At 42.3% G+C, this 26,444-nt stretch overlaps 2 protein-coding genes across 8 annotated transcripts in view; both read left to right on the top strand.

Annotated features, from left to right (window-relative positions):
* The window catches only part of PIP5K1B (phosphatidylinositol-4-phosphate 5-kinase type 1 beta), a 168,410-nt gene extending 166,120 nt beyond the window's left edge, over nucleotides 1–2,290 (top strand). For all 7 annotated transcript variants that reach the window (XM_066616506.1, XM_066616503.1, XM_066616504.1 and 4 more), the window contains one exon: nucleotides 1,535–2,290. In XM_066616506.1, the coding sequence (XP_066472603.1) occupies nucleotides 1,535–1,537 (3 nt within the window). In that variant the 3' untranslated portion in view covers nucleotides 1,538–2,290. The remainder of the gene's footprint in view (nucleotides 1–1,534) is intronic.
* Nucleotides 2,291–6,963: 4,673 nt separating this feature from the next.
* Nucleotides 6,964–22,694, top strand: FXN (frataxin). The gene is made up of 5 exons (XM_066617650.1): nucleotides 6,964–7,145; nucleotides 10,416–10,513; nucleotides 14,598–14,718; nucleotides 18,702–18,799; nucleotides 22,422–22,694. The coding sequence occupies exons 1-5, from the start codon at nucleotides 7,023–7,025 to the stop codon at nucleotides 22,573–22,575; spliced, it is 594 nt and encodes a 197-aa protein (XP_066473747.1). The 5' UTR covers nucleotides 6,964–7,022; the 3' UTR covers nucleotides 22,576–22,694.
* The last annotated feature ends 3,750 nt before the right edge of the window (nucleotides 22,695–26,444 follow it).

The raw sequence follows: 26,444 nt of genomic DNA, 5'->3' as shown, positions 1-26,444 counted from the left end.
GCGTGATCCTCAGGATCGCTTTGCTGCCATAGTCCCACCCCCACAAGCACTAAGGTGGCTCCTAACCCCTGGGAGAGTTTGGGAATACCTGCTCTACACTACTTTTAGGACACAGCAATAGTATCTTAGTTTTAGTACACTGATCATCTCAACTGCCAGTGACTTTATGATTAGGCTCTCAGTTAACAAGGAGGAATTCTCTACATTTATTGTTTTGATGCAGTTGCATGAGATCCCTCTAGTCAGTATCATAAGGCTGCTATTCATGGGGAATTGGTAAATAACATGCTGTGCAGAATCACTTACAAATATCTTGTGCAGTATCTAATTATGCAGCATTTGCCTTATCAGCATTTTGAGTATAATTTGTAGTTGCTGAGTGCACTTTCCCCCAAGCAAAATAAGCTTTTAGCATGTTTCACAATATTTGTTTCTTTATTAAAAAGGTCAGATTTGTTGATTTTTGAAATTTGCATCTTCCTAGGAATAGGAGGCTTTTAAAAAAAAATCGTATGCCTAATGATGTGATTTTTGTGGTTTAAATATACTCTGAATATCCAAGAATATCCAATCTAATTTAGATGAATTATTTTAATTTTTTTAAGCCAATTTAGTATTCATTTTAATTATGTTAGTTATGTGAATTCCAAATATGGTAAAGTAGTTTGGAACTTGAAGAATGTACATTCCTACAGTTTCTAAGAACTACCATTTGATTATCCTGAAAATTATTTTAACCCACTTTGGGGCTTGAGCAAAATCAGAATTTTGCATATTGTGGGTGCTAAATGTACAGTGTATATAACAAAATCTTTTTGAGAGTACAGTACTGTAGCATTTTCACGTGACTTCTTTTGGCAAGAAGCCCTCTAAGCAGCGGTTGTAAATGTCTTGCAATGTAGCTATAGGCAGCAATGCCTCAGGACCCCCTTTCAGTTCTTTTTTTATACCTTGAACAAGGAGAATACTAATATCACCAAGTACTTACTATTTTTTGCTAGAGAGGAGCAAGGAACCAGTTGAGACAGAGATATTCTTGTTCCCTCTAGAACAAAAAAGAACAATGTTTTATGCTGTGCATTGCATGCAGAGGCCTGGAAGGAGGAACTTGAGGCATGACTGTCTGCTCTGTGAACTGTGAGGCCTCCCAATGCCTTATAAGGCATTTAAAAACGTCACTTCCAGTTTTTTAAAAAAAGAAAGTAAGTTACATGGTTTTTGCTCTCAGGCTCAGTAGGAGCCCAGCAGAGGTTGCAGATGGATGTCTGTGGCCTCTGCTGGGCTCAGACAACTCTCTGGAGGCGAGAGGAGTGGAGCTCCCTTCAGCTGCAGAGGAACTGCATGCAGGGGGGTGTGCACAGCAGGGCTGCAGACACAATCCATGGGTAAGTGAATCCATGGTTGTGGGATCCGCAGATACAGGTCCCCCTGTAATTGTTTTTCATCTATAATGACAACTGGAGTCAGGAAATGGGCAGGCTGGTTTTGTTCATTTTGTAAAATGTGTTCATAAATCTTGTTTCTCTTTTTTCAGTAACAGCCCATAAAAGACGCATCTTAAAAAAAAATGAGCATATTTGAAGAAAAGCACTTTCTGCACTCCTAATTTATAAGGAAAAATTTGCTGAGCCTAGAAAACAAAAAGTCATAATCAACAGAACCTCTGTGGAAAATGTCAAAGGATTCTTGAATGATAGAAACAATACCTTAGACTCAGCAGATAAGACATGAAACATTCCACACAACTGTGATGTGCTGTTGCCTGCTGAACTGTGAAGAACTGCACACTCCATACTTAAGCTGCTTTATCTACTATTGCCAATCATCTTTTCAGGACTTGAAAGTGATATTTTCCTATTGACTCTCATGTGATTTTTTTTTTTCCATTTGCATGTATTTGGTGATTATGCACAAAAAACTATCTAATCTGCTCTGCCTATTTAAAGAGCCGTCATCACAGTGGTGAACATCATGTAAATCAATTCTGCTTTTTTCCTCCTTCTCCCACAATTATAATTGCTCACATATTAATTTCATAAAAAGGTTAGTGTAATATGTCTGCACATACTTTATGGAAACTATCTTCTGTAAAGAAATTTTCACTGTTTATTAGTGAAATGGAAAAAAGCTATTTATAACAAGGCCTTATGTTCTGTACATATATTGTCTTTGAAATATTTGTGATTAGATTTATTGCTTGTAAAGGATAAAATTACATAATTTATTTAGTATATTCTACTGTAAACTATAGTTTTATTGACAGAAATAAAGTATTTTGTTCTCAAGATAAGTGTTGTAGATAAACTGTTCCAGTGTTCTGAACAATAACTTTCCAAAAGAGGCTTCTTACAGCCCAATCCTATGGCTGTATAACACTGCTGGAATTAGCACTACAGCTTTCCAGCTGTCAAAAAAGGCAACATACCAGAATGGCCATCTCTGTGCACTAGTAGCCAACAGATGCTTGCCAGCCCCATTAAGTAAGTGAAGGGGGTGGGAGGGGAAGCAGAGGGTGGGTAGAATTGGGTGGCAACAAGGGACAGTGAGGAATGCGGACTGAGGCCTGGAAGGGGTTGGGTTCAATGGCAGAGGTGTCTGCCAAATCCATACCCCTTTCCCAGCCTTGATCCATGGGTCCATGCAGACTTATGCCAGCTATGGAGGCCGGGCAAAGGCTTACCCCGGGACAAGGGAACAAATGTTCCTTTATGCCGAGGAGGCCTTGGGAGGCTGAAACTCAACTCATTTTTATCTACATCTTTCCTACCATAAACTCTGGTGGGGAGCCAGGTTATTAGAAGAGAATGTCCCTAATCCCTGAAGGCCTTGTGGAGAGTGGGACCTTGACAAGCTGGGGCTAGTGGCAGTGGAAGAACAAACAGATGGGTCAGCGTCAGGCACCTCAGGGTCCCCCAGGGAAGGAACCCTCATGCACCAGAAGGCTGAATAAGCTTTCTGAGCTGGAGGCAAAAAGAGTATCTGTGTTTTGCATAGTGCTTTTCTGTGACTTGAGACAATTCACATTGATTTTGTAATACAGCTTGTCCTAGGTTATCCTGCTACAGACTTGATTTTAAAAAATAATAGTACACTACACACAGTACTGCCTAACGAGCTGCTCTCAACCACAGCAATTTGGGTCCAGTTGAAAAGTTCATTTTGGATTGGGCCTCATTTTTGCTGAGGAGTTAAACCTATGTACCACTTCAGATTACACATGGTAAGGCTTCAAATGATATTCTCCTTTGTACAAAAAAAGAAAAAGGGGGAAAATGGCTTATTTCAGAAAGAAGGCTATTAATTGTCTGCACGGGAGATTTTTTTTATTTTGGTATGGAGAAGTATGGAGAAACATACAATCGTGTGAGCCTCTTTTAATGCTGGTGTAGCACAAACCGACTCACGAGAGCTGAAATTATAAAGTTTCATCTCACTCTCAAAAATGAAAAGCAGCTCTGAAAGTTTGCAGTCTAGAGCAGAGGTGTCCAAAGTTTTTGGCAGGAGGGCCACATCATCTCTCTGACACTGTGTCGGGGGCCGGGGAAAAAAAGAATTTACATTTAAAATTTGAATAAATTTACATAAGTTTACATAAACAAATATATTAAAGATGAACTTATATGAATGAATGAAGGTCTTGCAATAGCTCAAGGCCTATAAAAGGCCTTGCACAAAGCAAAGCTGGCCTTTCCTTTGCTGCCACTACTACATCACAGACAACAGTGGAGGGAGCCCTCATCCCACAGCTCATGTGACAGGTCAAGCAGTTGCCCTCACACTGAAAGCAGTTGCGTAGGGCTGGTGCGGGCTGCAGCAAGTCTCCAGAGGGCCAGAGGCTCATTGGAGACTGGGAGCTCCCTGAGGCCCACATTGGGAGTCCTCAAGGGCCGCAAGTGGCCCAGGGCCAGGGTTTGGGCACCTCTGGTCTAGAGCAGAAGACTGGTAGTGGGGGAGTAAAAGCAACACTGACTTTTTAACTTTTCTCCTGGGCTATTTTTCTGTTCCCCCTCCCCCTGCTATTTATCTACAAGTGGGGGAAAAATATGAATACCCATACCTATTTCCTACAAGTGGGATAGCAAAGAGTGAGCAATTTTGAGCAACATTCTAATTTCTTTGCTGAAACCCTCAGCTCCAAAAGGCAGGAGTGACTGCCTTACAAACTGCTGCCATGCAACATCTGGTCTTGAGGATTACGCCTATGCTGTGTTGGGCAGAGGAGATTAGAAAGCTGTGTGAACCTATCAGTACAGTGTTCCTGTAGCATAGCTTTTATATATGCTACCTTTTTCATAGTCTCAGAAGTTTTGTTCTGGCAATGCATGGAGGAGAAAGGGGGACCTCGGGTGTTCCAGCTCACATGGTAGTACGTGGAAAATGTTCTTCTGTGGGCTAATAAAAATGTTCATCCTTGACAAGTAATGCATAAACTTTATAGCATTTATCGTCTTTATTTTATATTGTTACCCAGTTACTATGAAAGTACAGTACTTTACAAGCCAAGTCACTTGTATTTGGATAGCTTTAGTAATCCAGATTTTCCTGAATTATTACCGGAATTGTTATTAACAATATTCATATGCCGCTTTTCAACAAGAGTAGTTCACAAAGCACTTTACGTAGTAAAATAAATCAAATGGTTTCCTGACTACAAAGGGCTCACACTTAAAAAATATATATAGAAGAGACACCAGCAACTGTCACTGGAAAAAACACCATGCTGGGATGAAGAGCGACAGTTGCTCTCCCCCTGCTAAATATAGAGGACACCACTTTAAAAGGTGCCTCTTTGTCCAGTTAGCAGGGGCAAGGTAAGAAGACCAGTTGTAATTTGTAATGACCAGTTTGATCATGTTCACTTACTGTAATTTGAATGCAATATCTATTCTGGCTAGTAGAATGTAGGTCCAGTTTAAGTGTTTTTCTCTTAACAAAAACGCTTTTTTTCTGGAACAAAAATATGTGTGTGTGTATTCATTCAGTAATGCGTTCAGGTCTGGCTACCTTTAATTCCACATAGCACAAGAGGACCAAAGCAGGAAGAAGAGGAGCAGCTTCAGAACTGTGTCAGAGGTTTTAACTCTAGAAGAGGGGTGTCAAACTCATTTCAAACCAAGGGCCAAATAGCATTTATGATGTCTGCTGAGGGCCAGAAGTGACATCATTAGGCAGGAAATGATGTCATTAAAAAGGTCATAACCAAAAATAAGTACTTTTTCTCACTTAGGACCACATTAGCTACAAATGACAGAAGAGAAAATATGAAAATCTTGATTATATTTCAAGATATGGGAAAACCCAATTTTCATGTGGGCTGCCTTTTCAGAAGTAACACCTCAGCACTGCTCAGCAGATGAGAGCCTGAGGGCCAGATAAAAAGCTTCCGCAGGCCCCCTGGCCTTATGTTTGACACCCCTGCTCTAGAATCTGTTCTTTACATATGGAGACTCGGTTTGCAATCCTATCCACACTTACCTGGGACTAAGTGATATTGAATATCATAGGACTTATGTCTGAGTAGTAGCCAGACAGGATTGGGCTCTCAAAAAAAAAAAAAAACACCTTGACATTCATATGGCATGCTGCTGCTACAAATATTACAGAATAAAAATAGAGCTGGCTTTTAATCTTTAACAATTTTGTTTTTTGAGTCAATATATGAAAGGAAAGGGGACTAATTTCTTAAAAAGCCACTTTTGAAATTGGTTATAGGGTAGCTATAATTTGTGCAGATCTGTCTATATACCAAAAGCAAACTCAGGTGCTTGAGTACCAATCAGTTTGTGTGTAATAAGGCCACACGTAGACATACATACATTTTTATAACCTTGGGAATGGCCTAGGCTACTATGGGCACACCTTCACATTCATGAGGCTGGCTGGTGCATGGGTACTATACTGATAATGGTGGATGCAATTAAGTGCTTGGAGGTTTTCCCATCAAAGAAGCAATTTCATCCACCACATCAGCATATGCTGTTTAGTACCAGTGGGTGGCTGGTACTAAACACCCACTGTTACTGGGAGGCCGAGTACTCCTTGCACTGTTGTTTTGAGTAATGCTTCTGTATTCAGCAGTAGAGAGTTTAAGAGTTTTTCACTACCAATGGGATCAGATGGATCACTTCTGCATCATGCCATCCCTCAGCACATGGTGGAAAGGGCAGTGCAAACTCTAAAGACTGAACTTAAGAACATGGCTGGCACAACCTAGCAAATCCACATCTCTCCTTTTTTACCCATAGTCTGGTCAACACCGCATATTACTACTGGTAGGACTCCAGAAGAAATGATGCTTGGAAAACCTGACTTGTTAAAACTAGATGTGCATAGCCAGGCCCATTAAAAGCAAGAGTCCATGAAAGAAAACCATGCCCATTGCTGTCTCCTCTACAGCACAGAAGTTCAGGCTACTCTGTGGTAAAAGATTTCTGGGAAGGCCACCTGGGTTCCTCCTATCACAAACTCTTGTAGACAATGCAAGTGAATGGAATGGTCATGAGACGCCATGTGGACCACTTACGAGCATGGACAGGGAGTGAGAAGGCCCTGTGTAAACTAAAGGGGAGTGGGATTCGGAGCAGCTTGCTCATGCTCAGTGGACCCCTGGAGTCACACTGCCCAATCCTATCCATACTTTCCTGGGAGTAAGCCCCACTGAATCTAATGGGACTTACTTCTGAATAGACATGCAGAGGATTGGGCTGACACTCGGGTATCAGTATAAAAAAATGGGGAGGGTGAAGGAGGAGGAGGCCTTCTTCAGCTGTTTGGGCACGAGGGTAGGGAGATGCCTGGTCTGCTGTCGGGTCTTCGGGGGAAGTTCATGCGCTGTTGCTCTTGCACCGCAAAGGAGCTCTGGTGGTGTGTTGCTCTTGCACCGCACACTGCACAAAACAACGCCAAGCAAACGACTGGCTCTTCCCCGGGCCGCGCCGCCAGAGGGCAGCAGCGTGCCTCGGCTGCGCTTTCGGGGGAGCAGGAGGGCAGCCTGGGCCTTCAGCCGGCCGCGTTGTGGCAGCATGTGGAGGCCAGGAGCAGCCTGCCTCCTCTCCGCCGCTCGGCGCGGCCTGTGCCAAGGCGCGGCGCCCCTGCGGGGAGTCACTGCTTGCGCTGCTGCTGCCGCTTTCCCGCGTAGCCAGCCGGTGAGTGAGTGCAGAAGCAAAGGGGGAGGGGGAAAGCCCGGCCCTGGCTTGGCAGGCGCAGAAGAAGCCACGCGGAGACCCTTTGGGGCGCCTTGGCCAACTGGCGCCCTCGCCTTGGAGAGGTGCCTTGCGCGTGGCTGCGCGCGCCTCCGGTTTGCACACAGGGCTGAGGGTGGGTGCTCTCCCCTCTCCCCCTCCCCCGCCCTTCTCCTCCCTCGCAGCGCTTCCCCGGCTTGCTTGGCACTCCTGGCTAAGCGCGAGTGCGCCTGTGGAGAAGGCGGCGGCCTGACAGCCGCGTCCCAGGCCTGTCTGCTCAGAGGCCAGACCCACGGAGTCGCGGGGGGCTTCCTCCCCTTAGGAAAGCGCCTTCGCTGCCCTGCCCGGGGCTCTGGAGTCGAGGGCGTTTGGGAAGGAACGCCAGGCACCTCCTGCACCCACGTCTAGGAGGGAGAACGAGAAGAACTTCCCAAAGGAGTCACAAGAGGGCGTGAGTGCCTTGGGAGGAAAGGGAGGCTGCAGTCCTAGCCACACTTACCCGGGAGTAAGCTCAATGGACTCTAATGGAGCTTACTTCTGAGTAGACATACCTCCAGCTGGGCTCTCAGTGTGGTGTTTGCTGACCCCTTATCACAAAGGCTTACCAGATTCTTGGGTGACTAGATACAATGGAGGTCTGAGTGTCTATACTTCTAACCCAGCCACTTTCAACCACTGTGCCATGGCACACTGGTGTGCCACAAATGGTCCTCAGGTGTGCTGCGGGAATTTGGGAGAGGGTCATTCATTAGTAGGACTCTTGGGGATGTGAGCCCCCATTGGCAGCACAGTGTGCCTTGTCAATTGTCAAAAAACTGATGGTGTGCCTTGACCATTTGAGTACCTTGCAAGTGTGCCATGAGATGAAAAAGGTTGGAAATCACTGCTCTAGCCATTGTATAGAAGAGGGAATGTTGGGAGGTGCCGCTTTTGAAACCTTTCCATGTTGAGCTGCACCTGCCAACATTCCTTCTTCTATACAATGGTTAAAGCTATAGGCACTCTGTCCTTCATTGGATCTGCTCACCCTGCCTGTGCTTGAGAATTTAGAAAGGTCCAGGGAGGTGTTGGGTGGCTACACATTGTGGCAGCAGCACCCTAGGCATCATTTGATAGCTATATCAATAGTTGCATATGTCACCTGCAAAATTTCATTGCACACAGTACTTGGGGGGGGTAGGGGGAGAGAATGGGGTTCTTCCAGAAGTTGAGAGATTTCTGTTTGAGTGGAGGGGAAACAGAGCCTGAGATATTTTGGTTGGAGGGCCAGGAAACATCTACCAACAGCAGCCCCACAGTCTTCCAGAAAGGCTTCTAGATCTTATGCAACCAGGGAGTAACAGTATGCACAGTTGTGTGCACTCAATCCCAAATTCTGTATTGAGGAAAAGTCAATTTCATTATGTGTAGCGATTATGCAGTTTAACAAACTTGTGTGTGTGTTTTGTATAGCTTGTGCTGCTGTCCTGAATATGTTTCCTAGAATGAGCCCCATTGGATAGAGAAAGGCTTGCTTCTGATGGGTCAGATTTCTCAATTCTGTAGGCTTGCAGGTTGGAATTCTGCAAATTTTTTCCCCTTCAAATGCAGCTTTCAGGGGGCTGATCTGGATTGGAGCTGTTATAAGGGAGGGTTAATATTTTACCCATGTTGTACTCCCTTGAATTGTTCATTAAACCACAAACCTGATATGAAATGGGGCCCTGCAGATACTTTTTTGTAGAGGAAAAATATTTTGCAGAGTTCCAACCTTACAAGTCTACCAATTGAGTTATTTGACTGCCAGTAACCATCTATAGAACTGAGCTTTGCTTCTGCATATGAAGGTAGATGCAGATAGGTATACAAGGTACTAGATCCCAAATTCCTGGTCCCTAGAAATCCTACTGCATATCTCAGTCTCTGTAAATATAAGCAGAGGACTTGAATGAATAAGGGCCCAATCCTATCCAACTTTTGAGTGCCAGTGCAGCTGAAATGCAGCCTTGAAGAAAGGGAACAAACATTTCCTAACTTAGAGGACGCCTCCATGATTGCTCCCCACCACAGGATGCAGCACATGCCCCATTGGCACAGCTGCACCAGCACTGGAAAATTGGATAGGATTTGGCCCTAAGGCCGCAATCCTAACCAACTTTCCAGCACTGACATAAAGGCAATGCAACTCCGAGATAAGGGAACAAACATTGCCTTACCTTGAGGAGGCCTCCATGACTGCCCCCCAACTGCAGGATGCAGCACATGCCCCACTGGCACAGCTATGCCAGTGCTGGAAAGTTGGTTAGGAGTGCGCCCTAAATAAGAAATGAGAAATCGTTCAATAACATGCTGAGTATTTCCATAATCCGTGCTCTTTAGTGTAAGGATGTGGAAAGTTCATGAAACCCAAAGCAGAGAGATGCTTCCTGTCATTTTATGGTACAGTTAAATCCATTCATATAGGGAACACTCATCTCTGTATTATACTCAGTGCAAAGATAGAATTCTCTAGTGGTAGTGTAAAAAAGGCTAAATTCTTCAGGAAAACCAGAGTGAAAAGTTGCATCTCTGTCTTTTCCTAATAAATTAGACTCTCCTGGATGATGAGCAGAGAGGAAAAGTTGGATTTCCCAGACCCACTTAATCTGTCATATAATTTCCTAAATCAAGATATCTACATGTATATATGCAAATAAGGGGAAAACTTCATATAAACTCCTAGGAAACATTACATGTGCTAATGATAGAAATTTCCACCATGCCTAAAATATAGGCAGGCCCACGGATCTGATATCTGTAGATTCAGTTATCCACTGATCTGGGGGCCCTCTGCCACCGCTCCCCCGCGCCCATTAACGTTATGTGCTTACCAAGGCAAAAATGTTCTTGCTTTTACAGGTTGCTGTAAGCCATGCCCAGGCAGGCTGCTGACAGCCTGAATGCTGGAAAAGACTAGATCAACACTAGTGGAAAGGTGCCTATGGATTCAAGCGAGCTGTCTTTAGTCACAATCAATAAATAATAGTGACCCATCAGAAGAAGATCACATCTCTAAAAGTCATGTAGGGCCTTGATGGCCCTCACATCTGGTATTGCTGAAGAATCCACAAATCCTATTCACAAAGATATTGTTGGTCGATTATTATTTAGTGACTTGTAATTTTATATGCCAATAAAGGTATTATTGTATTGTAAGATATTGTTATGTTCTGAATCAACAAAAATTACTTTATGCTGATTTCTTCTCGTTTGTAGGATTCCCATCTGCAACCTTTAGACCACGTTCTGACTATCGAAGCCAATAGTGTTCGGTTATTGAGTTTAAGAAGTATAAGAACTTTCACATCTAAGAGGTAAGTTGTTTATAGAATAGGCTGTCTAGTCACTGTGTATTTGCCGGACATAAATTTATACACAGACAGAAATTGGATCTCATTTTCCAAATGAGCACTGAATTTCCTATCCAAACTGAAGTTCCTGCCCATTGCAGTTGTATAGGTTGTTAGTTCTTATAAAATGACTAAATTGGTAAGTGTGCTCATTTGTGTTTTAGTATGCAAAATATTTACCAGGCATTCCTGTTTCAATGAGCGTCTTTTTGTAATCACATTAGGACAGGGGAAGGAAGTCTACTCAACTAGTCTGTTATTGAGAAGGGGGAGGTTGCAGGCTTAATAGTTCATCACAATTCTCTGTCTTCGAAAACAGCTACTATACTTAACAGTTCATTTATGTCAACTTTAATTCAACTCCAACAGAGAAAGCTACTTGCATTCAAAAGAGCACCAATGTATAATCAGCTGTTAACAGATAAAGAACATGTATGAAATGTTACCAATGGCTGCCAGCATCTGATTCTGTGTTGTTTCTTTAGGATTCATTCTTGTATTGAAGGAGTGGTGTAGTTGCTGCTTTCCTCTTGCTTCATCCCAAGCAGTGCTGGAATATAAGAACATAAGAACATAAGAACAGCCCCACTGGATCAGGCCATAGGCCCATCTAGTCCAGCTTCCTGTATCTCACAGCGGCCCACCAAATGCCCCAGGGAGCACACCAGATAACAAGAGACCTCATCCTGGTGCTCTCCCCTACATCTGGCATTCTGACTTAACCCATTCCTAAAATCAGGAGGTTGCGCATACACATCATGGCTTGTACCCCATAATGGATTTTTCCTCCAGAAACTCGTCCAATCCCCTTTTAAAGGCGTCTAGGCTAGACGCCAGCACCACATCCTGTGGCAAGGAGTTCCACAGACCGACCACGCGCTGAGTAAAGAAATATTTTCTTTTGTCTGTCCTAACCCGCCCAACACTCAATTTTAGTGGATGTCCCCTGGTTCTGGTATTATGTGAGAGTGTAAAGAGCATCTCCCTATCCACTCTGTCCATCCCCTGCATAATTTTGTATGTCTCAATCATGTCCCCCCTCAAGCGTCTCTTTTCTAGGCTGAAGAGGCCCAAACGCCGTAGCCTTTCCTCATAAGGAAGGTGCCCCAGCCCCGTAATCATCTTAGTCGCTCTCTTTTGCACCTTTTCCATTTCCACTATGTCTTTTTTGAGATGCGGCGACCAGAACTGGACACAATACTCCAGGTGTGGCCTTACCATCGATTTGTACAACGGCATTATAATACTAACCGTTTTGTTCTCAATACCCTTCCTAATGATCCCAAGCATAGAATTGGCCTTCTTCACTGCCGCCGCACATTGGGTCGACACTTTCATCGACCTGTCCACCACCACCCCAAGATCTCTCTCCTGATCTGTCACAGACAGCTCAGAACCCATCAGCCTATATCTAAAGTTTTGAGTTTTTGCCCCAATGTGCATGACTTTACACTTACTGACATTGAAGCGCATCTGCCATTTTGCTGCCCATTCTGCCAGTCTGGAGAGATCCTTCTGGAGCTCCTCACAATCACTTCTGGTCTTTACCACTCGGAAAAGTTTGGTGTCATCTGCAAACTTAGCCACTTCACTGCTCAACCCTGTCTCCAGGTCATTTATGAAGAGGTTGAAAAGCACCGGTCCCAGGACAGATCCTTGGGGCACACCGCTTTTCACCTCTCTCCATTGTGAAAATTGCCCATTGACACCCACTCTCTGCTTCCTGGCCTCCAACCAGTTCTCAATCCACGAGAGGACCTGTCCTCTAATTCCCTGACTGTGGAGTTTTTTCAGTAGCCTTTGGTGAGGGACCGTGTCAAACGCCTTCTGAAAGTCCAGATATATAATGTCCACGGGTTCTCCCGCATCCACATGCCTGTTGACCTTTTCAAAGAATTCTATAAGGTTTGTGAGGCAAGACTTACCCTTACAGAAGCCATGCTGACTCTCCCTCAGCAAGGCCTGTTCGTCTATGTGTTTTGAGATCCTATCTTTGATGAGGCATTCCACCATCTTACCCGGTATAGATGTTAGGCTGACCGGCCTATAGTTTCCCGGGTCCCCCCTCTTTCCCTTTTTAAAAATAGGCGTGACATTTGCTATCCTCCAATCTTCTGGCACCGTGGCCGTTTTGAGGGACAAGTTGCATACCTTAGTCAAGAGATCTGCAACTTCATTCTTCAATTCCTTAATAACCCTTGGGTGTATGCCATCAGGGCCCGGTGACTTATTGATCTTTAATTTATCAATGAGGTCTGAAACATCTTCTCTTTTAACCTCTATCTGACTTAACTCCTTGGTCAGGAGGGGCCGTTCGGGCAGCGGTATCTGCCCGAGGTCTTCTGCCGTGAAGACAGATGCAAAGAACTCATTTAATTTCTCTGCCATCTCTAGGTCTCCTTTTATCTCCCCTTTCCCTCCCTCACCATCCAGAGGGCCAACCGCTTCTCTGGCGGGTTTCCTGCTTCTAACATATTTGAAGAAGCTTTTATTATTCCCCTTAATGTTGCTGGCCATGCGTTCCTCATAGTCTCTCTTGGCCTCCCCTATCACCTTCTTACATTTCTTTTGCCACAGTTTATGTTCCTTTTTATTCTCTTCATTAGGGCAAGACTTCCATTTACGGAAGGAAGCTTCCTTGCCCTTCACAGCCTCTCTAACTTGGCTGGTTAGCCATGCGGGCACTCTCCTGGATTTAGTGGAACCCTTCTTTCTTTGCGGTATACACCTCTGCTGGGCCTCTATTACTGTTGTTTTAAGCAGCCTCCATGCACTCTGGAGAGACTGGACTCTTTTTACCCTCCCTTTCAACCTCCTTCTAACCAGCCTCCTCATTTGAGGGAAGTCCGCCCGTCGGAAGTCAAGGGTCTAGTCAAATGAATAGAAACTAATCATTTGGTTGTTCCCACCCACATTGTTCTAATTTTATTGGAGTAGTTTGGGATAGAAGCAAAAGTTGGAAGCAGCTGTGCCACACTCATGTTGTAAGAACTGACTGTAAGCCTCAAACAGGTGTATAGGAAATCCAGTAATACCTGTTAAGGGTACTGTCAACTGGAAAGCTCTTCAGCAAACACTTTAGTAAAAGGAATGGAAGTTTCCCATTAGTCTTTTGTTATGAAAATATTGCAAAGATGAACTTAAGCAGTCGTTCACTTGAAACCAGATATCCTGCCACACTATGCTATTTATGCAGTGCTATGGGCTGACATATGGAAGGTCAAGAGATTGATGTGACCTATGGACAGGCACATCAATAGACCTTTAGCAATCATTTAGAAGCACCTTAGGTTGGACTTAAGTATTTTAATTCTTCAGCTTTTATTCTTAACATTAAACTCACTTTTCATTTTTCTGTAGTTGATAGTTGATTAGTCAGTTGATTAATCCTCTTTTAAAGAGGACCTCATTTAAGTAGAAAACATGTTTTTAAAAATTAATTTTTAATATACATGCTCATACAGTCAGAAGTGGCAATTGTCTTGGAAGAGAGATTCCTCCTTTTCTTGTTCAAGAAGGGATGCTTATGTGATAATGGCTACTATGATACATTAATGCATAACAAAAAAAAAGTGTACTTTTTTCTTTGGAATTGTTTATTTGCATGTAGATTTAATCTTTTGGTTAATAGGATAAGGGCACAATCCTATCCAACTTTCCAGCACTGATATAGTCATGCCAATCTGCAGCCAGCCATACATTCTGTGCTGGTGGGACAGTTATGGAGGTATCCTCAAGATAAGGGAACGAATGTTCCTTTAACTCAGGGCTCCCTTGTGGCTGCATCAATGCTGGAAAGTTGGATAGGATTGTGCCCTAAGATCTCCTTAATCAAGTGCCTGCCTTAATTTATAATGAATGAATGTTGCTCAGTGGAGTGGGACAAAATGGGTATATAATTCATTGCAACGTCTGGAATGTTTCCTGTACTGTACTGTGTTTGTTTGTGATGAACAATTGCATTTGGCCCAAGTTATTTCTGGGCTTTCTCACAGTCTTGTTATGAAGAAGAAAATCTCAGTGAATCTTATTTCCATTACTTGTCCAGCTCATTAGATGAAACGGCATATGAAAAACTTGCTGAAGAAACCCTGGAGTCATTAACAGATTACTTTGAGGATCTGGCAGAGAAGACTTCTTTTCCTGAAGATTATGATGTCACCTTTGGGGTATATTTTACTCTTCTTTTATGCAGCTCTTTATGTGTTTCAGATGGTCTTTAGTCAGAGCACCTTTACATGTTTCTAGCTATAAGTAAACTTCTACATTCTTCTTGTGGTTGGAGAACATTCCACTAATTCAGATTTCTTAAAAATTTGCTACATCTTTCATACCCTTCTTCCAATTTAGAAATTACACTGGTATTGAATTATGACCAAGAGCTATAATCTGAACTTGAGTGTTATTATAAATCACTTCGATTTATTAAAATTATTATGAGTGGTCTTTGGTAAGGTCCTTGCAATGACAAACTGATTTTTCTCCTGGTTGTAGTGTTCGTCTTATTATCAACTTCTTGTTGTTTTGCTATTACAATTTTTTTTTTCAAACTAACAAAAAGTTAGGAAGAGAAATTGCATTAGATATACCTAGCCAGCACCTAACATCAACTTGTTTGTGCCACTTTTTCTTTCTGCCTCCTACACATTTTGACCTTGCCACATCATCTTCATCCTGAGATAATTGGCTTACAACAGTGAGGAACTTTGTGACACACAGACTCCTTTTTCTTTCAGCAGTCCCAGTGTAATCAAATCATGATTCATGCTTCAAGAAAATTCTTAGCCTTCACTCCTGAGGCTCATTACTAGTAAGACTTGTGTGCATATATAAAAACAGTAACATGTTCACAGCAGCAGACCTTCCCAGCCCCACGCCTGGGGTGAAGGTCTGTGATGGCACCCCTCCCACAGACTGTCGCCACCCTCCCTACTCACCTGAGGCTCACGAAGCCTCATGCAACACAGAACTGTGTTGGAAGCCTCTCTGAGGTTCCCCGACACTATAAACTGTGCTTCTGGGAAACTAGAAGCACAGTTTCCGCCCCTGTCGGGAGCCTCAGAGAGGCTTCTGTGGGGTCCTAGCAATTCTTGCACAGGGCTTTTGCCCCGTAGAAGTCTATGGCAGGTCTACAACTGCGTGTTCGCATGCACACACCCCAGTTTGTGAAGCACTGTTCTAGGCAAAGGGTTAGTTGCATGACAGGGCCACAAGGTGGCGAAGTTGGACAATAGCTGAATCAACAGAATTGTTGGACAAAAGTTGGACAATAGCTGAAACAACACTAGCCCTTTTAATGTACAACTCAGTTTTTTGTGTTGCAAATCAGATCTCATCTAAAAATTAATCTTATCAGTAGGAGTAATATATACCTTGATCTGTTTAACATACATTAGTAGAGAAACAATGGCTTCTGGTGTGCGTACTGTATGCGAAACTGCTACATACATTACATTAATCTTAACCCATTTTTGCCCTGTCTACAGGTATACATATTTGGTCCCTGTTGCATATGTGCATTTGGGCAGAAAAGGCTTGTGGGCTGTGTGCATGTATACACATTTATGGTGTTTGCCTGTGCCACGTAAACTATGAAGTAATGGTGAAGACTTGTGCATGACTTTAAACTGTAAAAATAAATTATTTCCCATCAATACTGTGCTTTTAACAACCCAAGATTTGCTTCAGCTCACACACATAAAATTACACCTTACTATGCAAAAGTGAATTCCTATACATAGTTCTCCCTTGAAACAGAATTTATGTTTCTTTCTGCTTGGTTGTTGGGTAGATGGGTTGCTTTATCCTACCAAATTCCTCAGGTGGCTATGCAGCTGCACCAATGGGGCCTGGCTGTATCTCATGGGTGGTAATTTCAGGCCATGAAGGCCTCCTCAGGTGAGGGAACTTTTGTTTCCTTGCCCTGGCCTAAGGGAAGCCCTTGCCACTTCACTGGGTCTACTTGAATAGGCTCCAGCTAAATAACTTGAATGGGAAAAGCAGATTGAAGCTAGGAAGGGAGAGGGTATTGGCCACTGATATCAGCAGTATGAAAGAATGAATTTGATACACAAGCGTGAAGGAGATCCAAAGTTGGTTTTTTTTTAAAGGCTGGAGTGCAGCAAGGTATGGATTAGTTTTTTTAAATCTTATTTACCTAATATAAATTACTCACCTAATGTAGTTCAGAGTACTAGTCAAAAACTATACCAAGAGCCCTTAGTGTTATCAAATTTGTTTTGATTTTTCTCTGTAAACCGCTTTGTGAACTTTTAGTTGAAAAGCGGTATATAAATACTGTTAATAATAAATTATAGTATCAGTCTGTTTTCTTGTAAATAAAATTCCTGAATTATAATTGGAAGCTGTCAGCACATGTGAAGTTAGTTTCGTGATGCATTTCCTTCTATGATATTATTTGTATGCCATCTGTGCTGCTGTGTTTCTGTGTGTGATACTGTGTGATGCTACTGTGCATCTGTGTTTCCCCTGGGGGCTGGGGATAAGAATAGGCCCTCAGTTTGGCTGTACTTGTCATAAGAGGCAACTAAATAGCCACTGGGTAGATGGGACTCTTTAACCTGGGAAGGCAGCTCATCTGAGAGAAGGAAAACTCTGATCCCAAACCTCCACTGCCTTGTGGCTACATCCAGTTATGGAAAAGGCTTCAGGAGACAACCTCGAAAATCCGGAGCCGGAGTCCCTGAGGCAGTTCATGGCTGAACACAGTCATGTTCTGGCAACTCCTGCAACGCCACTGGAACCAACCGTATTGGCCTCTGCCTTTCCATTGGACCATTTCAGCGATGTGGAGAAGGGAGATTTGCTGCATGTGAAACAGTCTGTCCTACATATCTACTTTACCCAGGCTTCGCGCACTGGAGAGGACACTTCCAGAACCACCAGTCAGAGCGCGATACCATAGTCTTCTGAGACTGAAGGATGCCAACAAATCTGTGCTACAAATTCATGTTCTTGGAAACAAGAACATATGCTTCATATGAACATGTGCTTACATAGGAATAGTTTCATGTTCCATGTGATGTTCAAATAGTATTATAAGTGGACTCTGCTCCTTCTCTGGAAACTAACATTGGGTTCTTTAATTTCACTTTATGGATATATAGTAAGAAGCCAACCCAAAGTCACATGTATAAAACAAAATTTATAGATGACCCTAAATCATAATGTTAAAATTTGGCACATATAGTTTGACTCCACAAACATTCTTGGCTTAAAAATAACTTCTTTATTGAACAGTTTTCTTTGTACTGCTTGAAAACACAATTGCCATCAGAGATTGAAGCCTGGATAGGAGGGCTTGGTATTCTTAACTGCTCAAGAGAAAGTTGTATTTTTTAAATATATGACAATCATATGTACAGTGGTGTTTCTAGGGGGGGTGCGGGCTGCACCAGGTGACGCACAAAGGGGGGTGTCACCAGTGCTGGCCAAAATGTTTTAAATCTTGGTGTTTTTGAATAATACCATCTTATTATATGTTTTGTTTGGTGTTCACTTTCATGCAGAATGCCATGAAACAAACGGTGTTGAAATGTATCTATTCTATCAAAAGTTATAGCCAAAACAACAGAGAGGGTGGGACGATGATGCATTACCACGTCCACCACCTGATGCATTGCCCTGCCCACTGCATGGGAGAAGGTCCATCATGGGGGTTATGCGCTGGCCTCTTGCACTGGGTGATGCAAACCCTAATGACGCCACTGAATATGTATATTTTTCCAAAATAAACTCTGCTTTTCCTTTTGGATTACCCCTTCTGTGAAATTGTGATGTCCCTTCTTCATTATATTAATTTATAATTTACTTTTGACTCTTTGGGTGATTAATGGGACACAGTCATGAAGTTGTTTTATTTGCACTTTGTCGCATATTGCATTTATTTATTTGAATGATGTACTTGTGATTTCATAATTTATTTTTGTTATAGTTTAAAAGTAAAACTTCTAAAAAAATTTTCTCTTCACCCTACCCCCAAGAATTTACTTTTCTGCTAAATATATACTATAAGCTGTTTGTTTTTTAACTGTAAAATAAAGGAATTATACTACAAATGATATTCTTACAATGATTTTCTTCTACATCTACAAGTTCTACAAGAATGATTTTCTTTTTGTCTCTTCCTTAGTCTGGAGTTTTAACAGTTAAATTGGGTGGAAACATGGGAACATATGTGATCAACAAACAGACTCCAAACAAACAGATATGGCTATCCTCTCCAACAAGGTAAACAAATACTGTATCTCTAAGCTAGGATTGCCTGAAAATTCAAAGTTGAATTAAAATGTGGCCTGGCTCAATTTTTTTATTTATTTATATGCCGGGAAGCTCAGCATGGCTTTCCCAGAACTCTCTGGCAGTCTCCCCTCTGGATGCTGGCCAGGCTGACACCTGCTTATAGTGTAACAGCATCCTGAATTTCATGTGCTGGTGTGATGTTTTAAACTCTACTTTTTCCAATCTGTTCTTCTGAAATTCTTTTCTGTGCTGTTGCATGTTGTGCTTTCATTTTGGGTTTGTGACTGATATTCCAGTATGTGCTCATCTGATTATTTCAGTCTGGAAACTAGATAGTTTGAAAGGGTTCATACTGTATTTGCATCTTTTAAATGCTTTGGGGCAATAGTAGCTGAACTTTCTCGATCAGTATTAGGTTTGTTTGAAAAAAAACAAAATTAAATACATCTGATTCAAACATTTGCAGAATATATTAATGTTACCTTCATTTTCTCCTAACCCCTGCCAGCAGTTTGTTCCTTAATGAGTTATATTCTATACCACAAATGTAAGTAAGATTCTTCCATTGGATGAAATGGAGGTGTTTATATTTGTGGCTCTCCTGTGCACATATGGCTCCACTGCACACCTCTCTGTCCAGACTCCAGAGAAGAGTGGTTGTATGTGGGGGAGGGGTTTGTTCTGGTTTTTTACAAGCACAGGATTTCAGATCTACACACTGAGATCCTCTGCCAGTAAGGGCTTTCCTTTTTGCTTTGAAGCTGGAAGCAGAACCATATCTGTGTTCCTTTGAATGTGCACATCCTACCATTTGAGATGACTAGAGATGTTTTTGTGTAGTTCAGAGTACACATGGTCTCAGTTCCTTTCATAAAACCTTTCACAATAGTGAGTAACCTAGGTTAGGTTATCAGATAATTGTCATGTGGCAAGAAAGATTGTATCATATAGCTTAATGTGAGGCCTTTGATAAACTCAATAGCATTTCCTTCTCGAGAAGGGTCAGACGCATGGCATTTTTAAAGCTGGATAAGTCACATAAGCTAGTTTTGGAATTAGTGAGGGGAAAATTCCAGTGTTTTATAATAATGGGAAAAAAACCTCCACTAGTCATGTGAATCAAAGATGGTTATCAAGTTACTTGGAGCTGGGTACTGTTGCCAATTCACCATCCTTACATTTTGTTCATTCCTTCTTTAGATCAGTGGTTCCCAACATTTTTGTCAAGCTCCCCTTTTAGAACTTCTTTGACATATATGAAGCAGCAAAACAGGAAGTGTGAGTCACATTTCCACATTTAACATTTCTGTTGCTGCAAGGAATGCCTGTGTTATCCCTGCATCTGGAACACACAATGTTCCTCTAAGAGAGATGCACAACTACTCCCTTTCTTTTTTTTATACATCTTACACTAGAGGCACTTGAGCCTGAACAGATATGATAGGACTTCTGTTCATGTGTCTGTCCCATTCACACAAAATTGATGAGAAGCGAAGCATGAAAAGGAGTGCAGTGAGAATGGAAGAGATCCTCCCCTCCCCAGCAGATAATGTACAGTTGATAACTCTGTTTCTTTTTAAAAAATACATGTAACATATGCACGCAGGAGGGGGAAGCAATTGTGTGCAGGAATCCTGTATCAAAGCTGATGGCACCCCAATCTAATTCGGCAGTGAAAAAATGATTGAGACCACGTTAAAGTGCACTGAAACTTAGAGTGCTAGAAACCAAACAAGGGATCTGAACTGGGACTTGAGGGAGAAACATACCCCCTGTTTGGTTTCTGAGCACTCACTGAAACTTTCAGTGAGTTTCAGTGCACTTTAACTTGGCCTCAATCATCTTTTCACTACCGAATTAGATTGGGGTGCCATCAGATTTGATGTAAGGATTCCTGCACACGATTGCTTCTCCAGTCTTGCATATGTTATGTGTATTTTTTAAAAAGAAACAGTGTTACTAGCAATATATCATTTTATGGCTCTTTTGGAAGGAGCACTGAAAGAGAACACATGAGAGGAAGGCAAACTAGATATGAATTATCCTATAACACTGAGGTTTACATTATACAGCAAAGAGTCTAGCCAGTACACAGTAATGGAACCCTAAGGAAAGCTAGAGCCTGATCCTGAATGTTTTGCACCAGCTCAGTGCCAGCGCACAGTGTCACAAACATGCTGTAAGGCATGCCTGTGACACGTACTGCCCAGCCAGTGCAGGCACTGACTCAGCACAAGCATGCGCTGAGCCAGCGCCAGGCAGAGGATGGGCGACCCCCACCCAGAGTTCCAGATGAGCAGGAGTGTGGAGGAAGGTGTTCTGGAGTGGGGAGAGGGTAGGGAGAAGGTGTGTTGAGGGAAGGGAGTAGGAAAGGACCGACGGAGCTGAGCTCCTCTTGGCCCAACATGGGACTACTTCACTCTGTACTGGCTAAATAGCCAGCGCAGAGTCGAGTAGCCCTAATGTGTGGCTGCTTACCTTACTCAGGTGAAGGGGACATTTGGGAGCCGTCTACAGCTGCCCAATGTCCATAGGATGCAGCCACAGCCATTTTGGCATCACTGCAGCCTTGGGCGTTGCGCAGCTCAGGATTGGGCTGCTAGTTAGTAGAAGAGGAGAGAGGAATTCCTTAAAAGAAAAAGGGACAGAGCCAGGAGGGGGAAAATGTGGAGAGGGAAGGTACATAGGTGGATGAGGTGGGTCCCAGGAGAGTTTGGGGGAAGAGGTGGAAAGTTTTGGTGGTGGAGAAAAGGAAAAAGAGGGGAGAGCCGAAGGAATACTAGAAAGAAAAGGGAAAGGTGCAAATGGTTCAGAGTCATGGCAGAAGGTAGTAGCTGGAAATAGTTTCCTATAGCCTGAACTGAGGATTACAGGTAAGGGGTGAGCTTAGAAACAGGCTATAAAAGTACTTCACCCACAGGGAGCAGGTGCGTGTGCTCTCTCTAAACACTCTTACCACCACATCGGGTCTTCTAGGGTCTTGAGGGGTCAGTTAAGAAAATTTGTTTAAAAAAGAAGCCTGCTTTGGACTTCTGACCAAATGTTAAAAGATAGAGTTGGGGGGGGGGAAGTCTCTCTCTTTATGACTATACAAGACAAGATGAGGAAAGTTAAGGAGGTTTTGTGGGTCCTTAGTACTGGGGAAGGGGTTGATTACATAGCTCAAGGTCAGAAATATGGCTGCCTTGGCCATTTCATCCAAAGTGTGGCCTTTCTGTCCAGAGCATATGTGACCTCATGCCAATAGTCATGTAACTGATCTGGCCCTTTGCTCTTCAGGCAGGCACTCTGCACCAAATACTCATGTTTAAGTGTATGTGCGCTGCATGCAGTCCAGGAATTTACCATACATTGACTATGTAACTACAATGTGAGAGTCTTCTCTGTGTTCAGAGGAATAAAGGAACTGCTGCAGTTGACTTGAACCATGTAATTAAGGTCTTGTTTAAGTGTTCTGTCTTCACCTTTATACTATCACTGCCTGGTCTACTTACGTTTGTCAGGATTGCTGTGAGTTCCAGGTGACCTCAGTTTTCACACACTATTCTGTAATATTTTTGAATTGTCTCTTGAGTTTTGATGTTTCAATTATGTTTTTGTTCTTTCATAGTGGACCTAAGCGGTATGACTGGACTGGAAAAAATTGGGTGTACTCACACGACGGAGTGTCCCTTCATGATTTACTGGCATTGGAACTTTCAGCAGCACTGAAAACCAAATTGGACTTATCAACTTTAGCTCATTCTGGAAGAGAACATACTTGATATCTGTATATCTCGAAGAATTCAAAGACTTTTACCCAATAGCTTCCTTCCCTTCCTCCTTGATGTGTTTAAATTCCTCAAATCTTTTGTTATTTATCCCCCAATAAAGAAAACTTTAGTGTGAAAAATTTTTTTCTTAGCTTTGCATGTTTGAATGTTTTTTTCCCCTTCTCTTGTTCGAATTGCTCTTGTTGTAGACTAACCTCTTAACCAGAGTTCAGAATGAGTGATGAATAATATTGTACTCTGATAGCCTTTTTTTGCATGGTAGGAGAACTTTTCTCATATTTATGTCTTACTAGATCACTGTTTAGCTAGATCACTGTTAAGTGAAACCCAATTTCAGTGTGACAGGGTGCAATCTTAACCCCTTATGTCAGTGCTTTCCAGCACTGGCATAGCGGTGCCAGTGGGACATGTGCTGCATCCTGCAGTTGGGTGTCACTCACAGAGGCCTCCTCAAAGTAAGGGAATACTTGTTTCCTTACCTCAGAGCTGCATTGCCCTTATGTCAGTGCTGGGAAGCACTGACATAAGGGGTTAGAATTGCGTCCTTAGCCACATGGAGGCCATTAAAAACCATTTCTACAAGGTGGCATTCAACTCACAGGTGTGATATTTGCATTGGACATTATTCCATGAGTTAGCTCAGTGGTTTCCAATCTGCCTTGTGATGCCCTGGGGCATTGCAGGCCACCCACTGCCCCAGCAGGGAAACCACAGTGCATGTCTCCAAACAGCAGCATGAAGCTCAGCATGGAAGGCAGAGCTGCAGTGTACAAAAACCGTGCAATGCGAATAGCGCTCCCATCCACCCTGACCCTCTTACTGCTCTTTGGAGGCGTCACAAGACATTTACTTCCTGGTTTCAGGAGCATCACATCACCAGCAAGTTTGGGAAGCACTGAGTTAGCCCAATGGAGTACATGCCAACCTTGCAGCCCTCTGGTGCCAGTAATTACTGCAACATTTTCAATACATACAGCACAGGAATTTCAGTGGCTTGTGTATTGGGCCCTCAGATAACTATTACAGATAGATTTATAAGGATACTGTCAGCTTTAATAAGAACTAACCCAGTGAAGCAGAGTGCCATACTCATGTAAGATTAAAACAAAGCTGACTTTTAATTACTCTTCAAAAATGAAGAACTAGGAATTGCTGGATTAATATCAGACTGTTTGTGAGAATGGTGGGTTTAGCAAATGATAATTAATCCAGAATGTTGCAGGCTGTCAATGAAAGGTAACATTTTTATTCTGTGTAAAAATATATATTTTTCTTTACTAAATAGCAAACATTTGTTGTTTAGAATATGTCCTTAAAATGATTTTCCATTCAGGAACCATACACAGAATCTTCATGCTGGTTCTTGCCCTGTGTCAGGCTATAGTTAAGGGATTAATACAAGTTTGAAACTGCCGGTAAAAACTGAGATAGTTCCAGGTCTGTCAACTCTTATTGACATGAATTTGCCTGCCTTTGATAACATCTGGCATTCCTAATTAGACTGTCAACCTTTCTGTATGCACTGCGCTAAGGTGTGGTAGCAGTTAGGCATATTGTTTCTTCCTAGCTCATGAAACATCTATTACATTTTCTATGAAGTTGTGGCCTAGTTATTCTTTTATAGTCTTAAGGTTAAATTATCATAATATAGTCTCCACAGCCCTATAACTAGAGCCTAATGCAGCAGCCTACCACCAGATGAATGGGTGGCCCAGAATACATGTTTATACCATCTATCCTCATTGTGACTATTACAACCCACTGAGTTAATTATTGAGTATGCTCTTGAACAGCAAGTACAAATGAAGGGTGTTCTTTGAAGTTGCTTCTCAGTTTTAGAACTCCACCAGTTCATGAGGGGCTTAATGGGGCTGGAAGAAAGTAAGAAATATGAACCTTTGACATCATTTTAGACAGATACTTGGTCCGTCTAGCCTAGCATTTCTCAACCAGTGCTACTCTTATTACCCATGGTACTTGAGATGGCGTCCAGGGTTATGCGCAGACCCCTGCCACCTGGCAGAAGGACCAGCAGTGCAACGTGACAAGTAGCAGTAGGAGGCAGAGCGGTGTGTGCTTTTCATGTGCTTGTAAAAATCCTCCCATCTGTCCTGTTTGTGGCATTGCTTCTGGTCTCCCAATCCAGAAGGAACTGAGAATGGCATAATTGCCAGTTACTTCTGGTGGTATTTCCAATAGGTTGACCATGTGAAATGGTAAGCGGGGATAAACATTAATAAACACTTGTCTAGCCCAATGACAGGTCACCACGTTAAGAAGCAGAGATTGTTCCCAGTCCTACTTCCTGCAGTCCTTTAATAATGAAGATGGCCTCACATAATAGGCTTCAAAGCAGCAGGTTAACCACTGAGCTATGTGCTTTTCTTCTCCCCTTTGTGATTCTTCCTATGTTGATTGCTAAATCTGCACAGCTCCTAGTGGGGTAGGGCAAAAAAGAGGAAGGGAATGGTTTGATTCTCTTGTTCTAGAGGATAATCACATAAATCACAACAAAAGCCAGAGAGTTATTGTAGATCAGTGCTTTAGTAACATGACATACTGTACAATCTTGTGAGTCATTGTACTGAGTCTGGCTGAAGCAAAATGCAGTACCAATTTTTATAAATATCTACATGAAATGTCTTCTCAAGCAGAATCTTTAAAACCGTTGCCTTCAATTCCAAAGTCCACTACTTCATTTAAAAAAAAAAAAGTTTTGCAAGACACTGACTCAGAAACTACTTTTTCTGAACTGTGCAAGAACTTTAAACATGCCCAAGCTTGTCTGACTTTTGATTCTCCTGATACAGGGCAAAGTTCAAAAACAGAAAGGCAGGATTTCCTCCACCTTGCTATGAAGCACACTGACCAGTAGTAAACATATATTTAGCCAAGATACATACCTGTTGTCTCTTGGATTATAATAGTGGTGGACAACTCTTTGCTTTAGGAATGTCTGATCCTGTTTGCAACATGTGGAGTTTTGCAGTCTTTCAATGATTAAGAAAACTTTCAGTTTGAATCCTGAACATTGCATCAAATGGTGTGTGTGTTTTTTAAAGGAACAATTAACTATTGTGCAAATCTTCCCAAGGTTGCCAAGGCCACCCAGCATTACAAAAAAACAAACATCCAAAGCTATCCTTTTCAAAAGAGCAGTAAAGAGAACACACTTTTTCAATAGTTTTGCACAGTGTATAAACCCAAATCCCAGATAGGTTTAAAATATACAAATGCAGTGAAACGATTGGTTTCAGGATACATATAGCTTAATCTCTTTACTTGTTTATCTCTCTGGAGATGGATACTTTCTTTGCCTAGTGATTTCTATACTGAACATCAGTTATTGGAACTGTTACTTTCAAATTCATTTTCTAGTGAACTATACTCTGGAGATACTAACCATTTCTGTGGTTTTCAATGACAAGGAGTAAGGATGATTCAAGTCGCTCAAGAACTAGTTCATCTGAGTAGAAATTGATGTATTTAAATGTAAGGGTTTGTAACCAAACCCTTACATTTAAATACATCAATTTCTACTCAGATGAACTAGTTCTTGAGTGACTTGAATTTGCTTTATCACCATAGATGTCTGCTATTTGTTTTGTCCTAAGTGGAACTTGTTGCTTTCCCATCAGCAGACTTTCTAAAAGTGATATCTGCTACAACTATCCTTTCTCTCTGCCCTCCCTTCTAGTTTCCTGACTGTAGGCCTTTGTAAAGCTTCCCTTTCATTAGTCCCCCCTTTTCTCTACTCTGTCTCCTTTTTCCCTCTCTTACACTACCACTTCATTTCTACTATTCCCTTAAATTCTTTCCCGGTAGATCACCTGCTGTGTGCCTTTCCTTTAATTATCCTG

This window comes from Tiliqua scincoides, chromosome 2, assembly GCF_035046505.1.
Source record: "Tiliqua scincoides isolate rTilSci1 chromosome 2, rTilSci1.hap2, whole genome shotgun sequence".
Lineage (NCBI taxonomy): Eukaryota > Metazoa > Chordata > Lepidosauria > Squamata > Scincidae > Tiliqua > Tiliqua scincoides.
Note: the sequence above shows the minus strand (reverse complement) of the source record. Positions and strands in the feature narration are given on the sequence as shown.

Coding starts and splice junctions, on each gene's coding strand:
- FXN (XM_066617650.1), top strand. CDS start 7,023: ATGTGGAGGCCAGGAGCAGCCTGCCTCCTCTCCGCCGCTCGGCGCGGC. Junction 10,514..14,597: donor AGAACTTTCACATCTAAGAG/GTAAGTTGTTTA, acceptor TTACTTGTCCAG/CTCATTAGATGAAACGGCAT. Junction 18,800..22,421: donor TGGCTATCCTCTCCAACAAG/GTAAACAAATAC, acceptor GTTCTTTCATAG/TGGACCTAAGCGGTATGACT.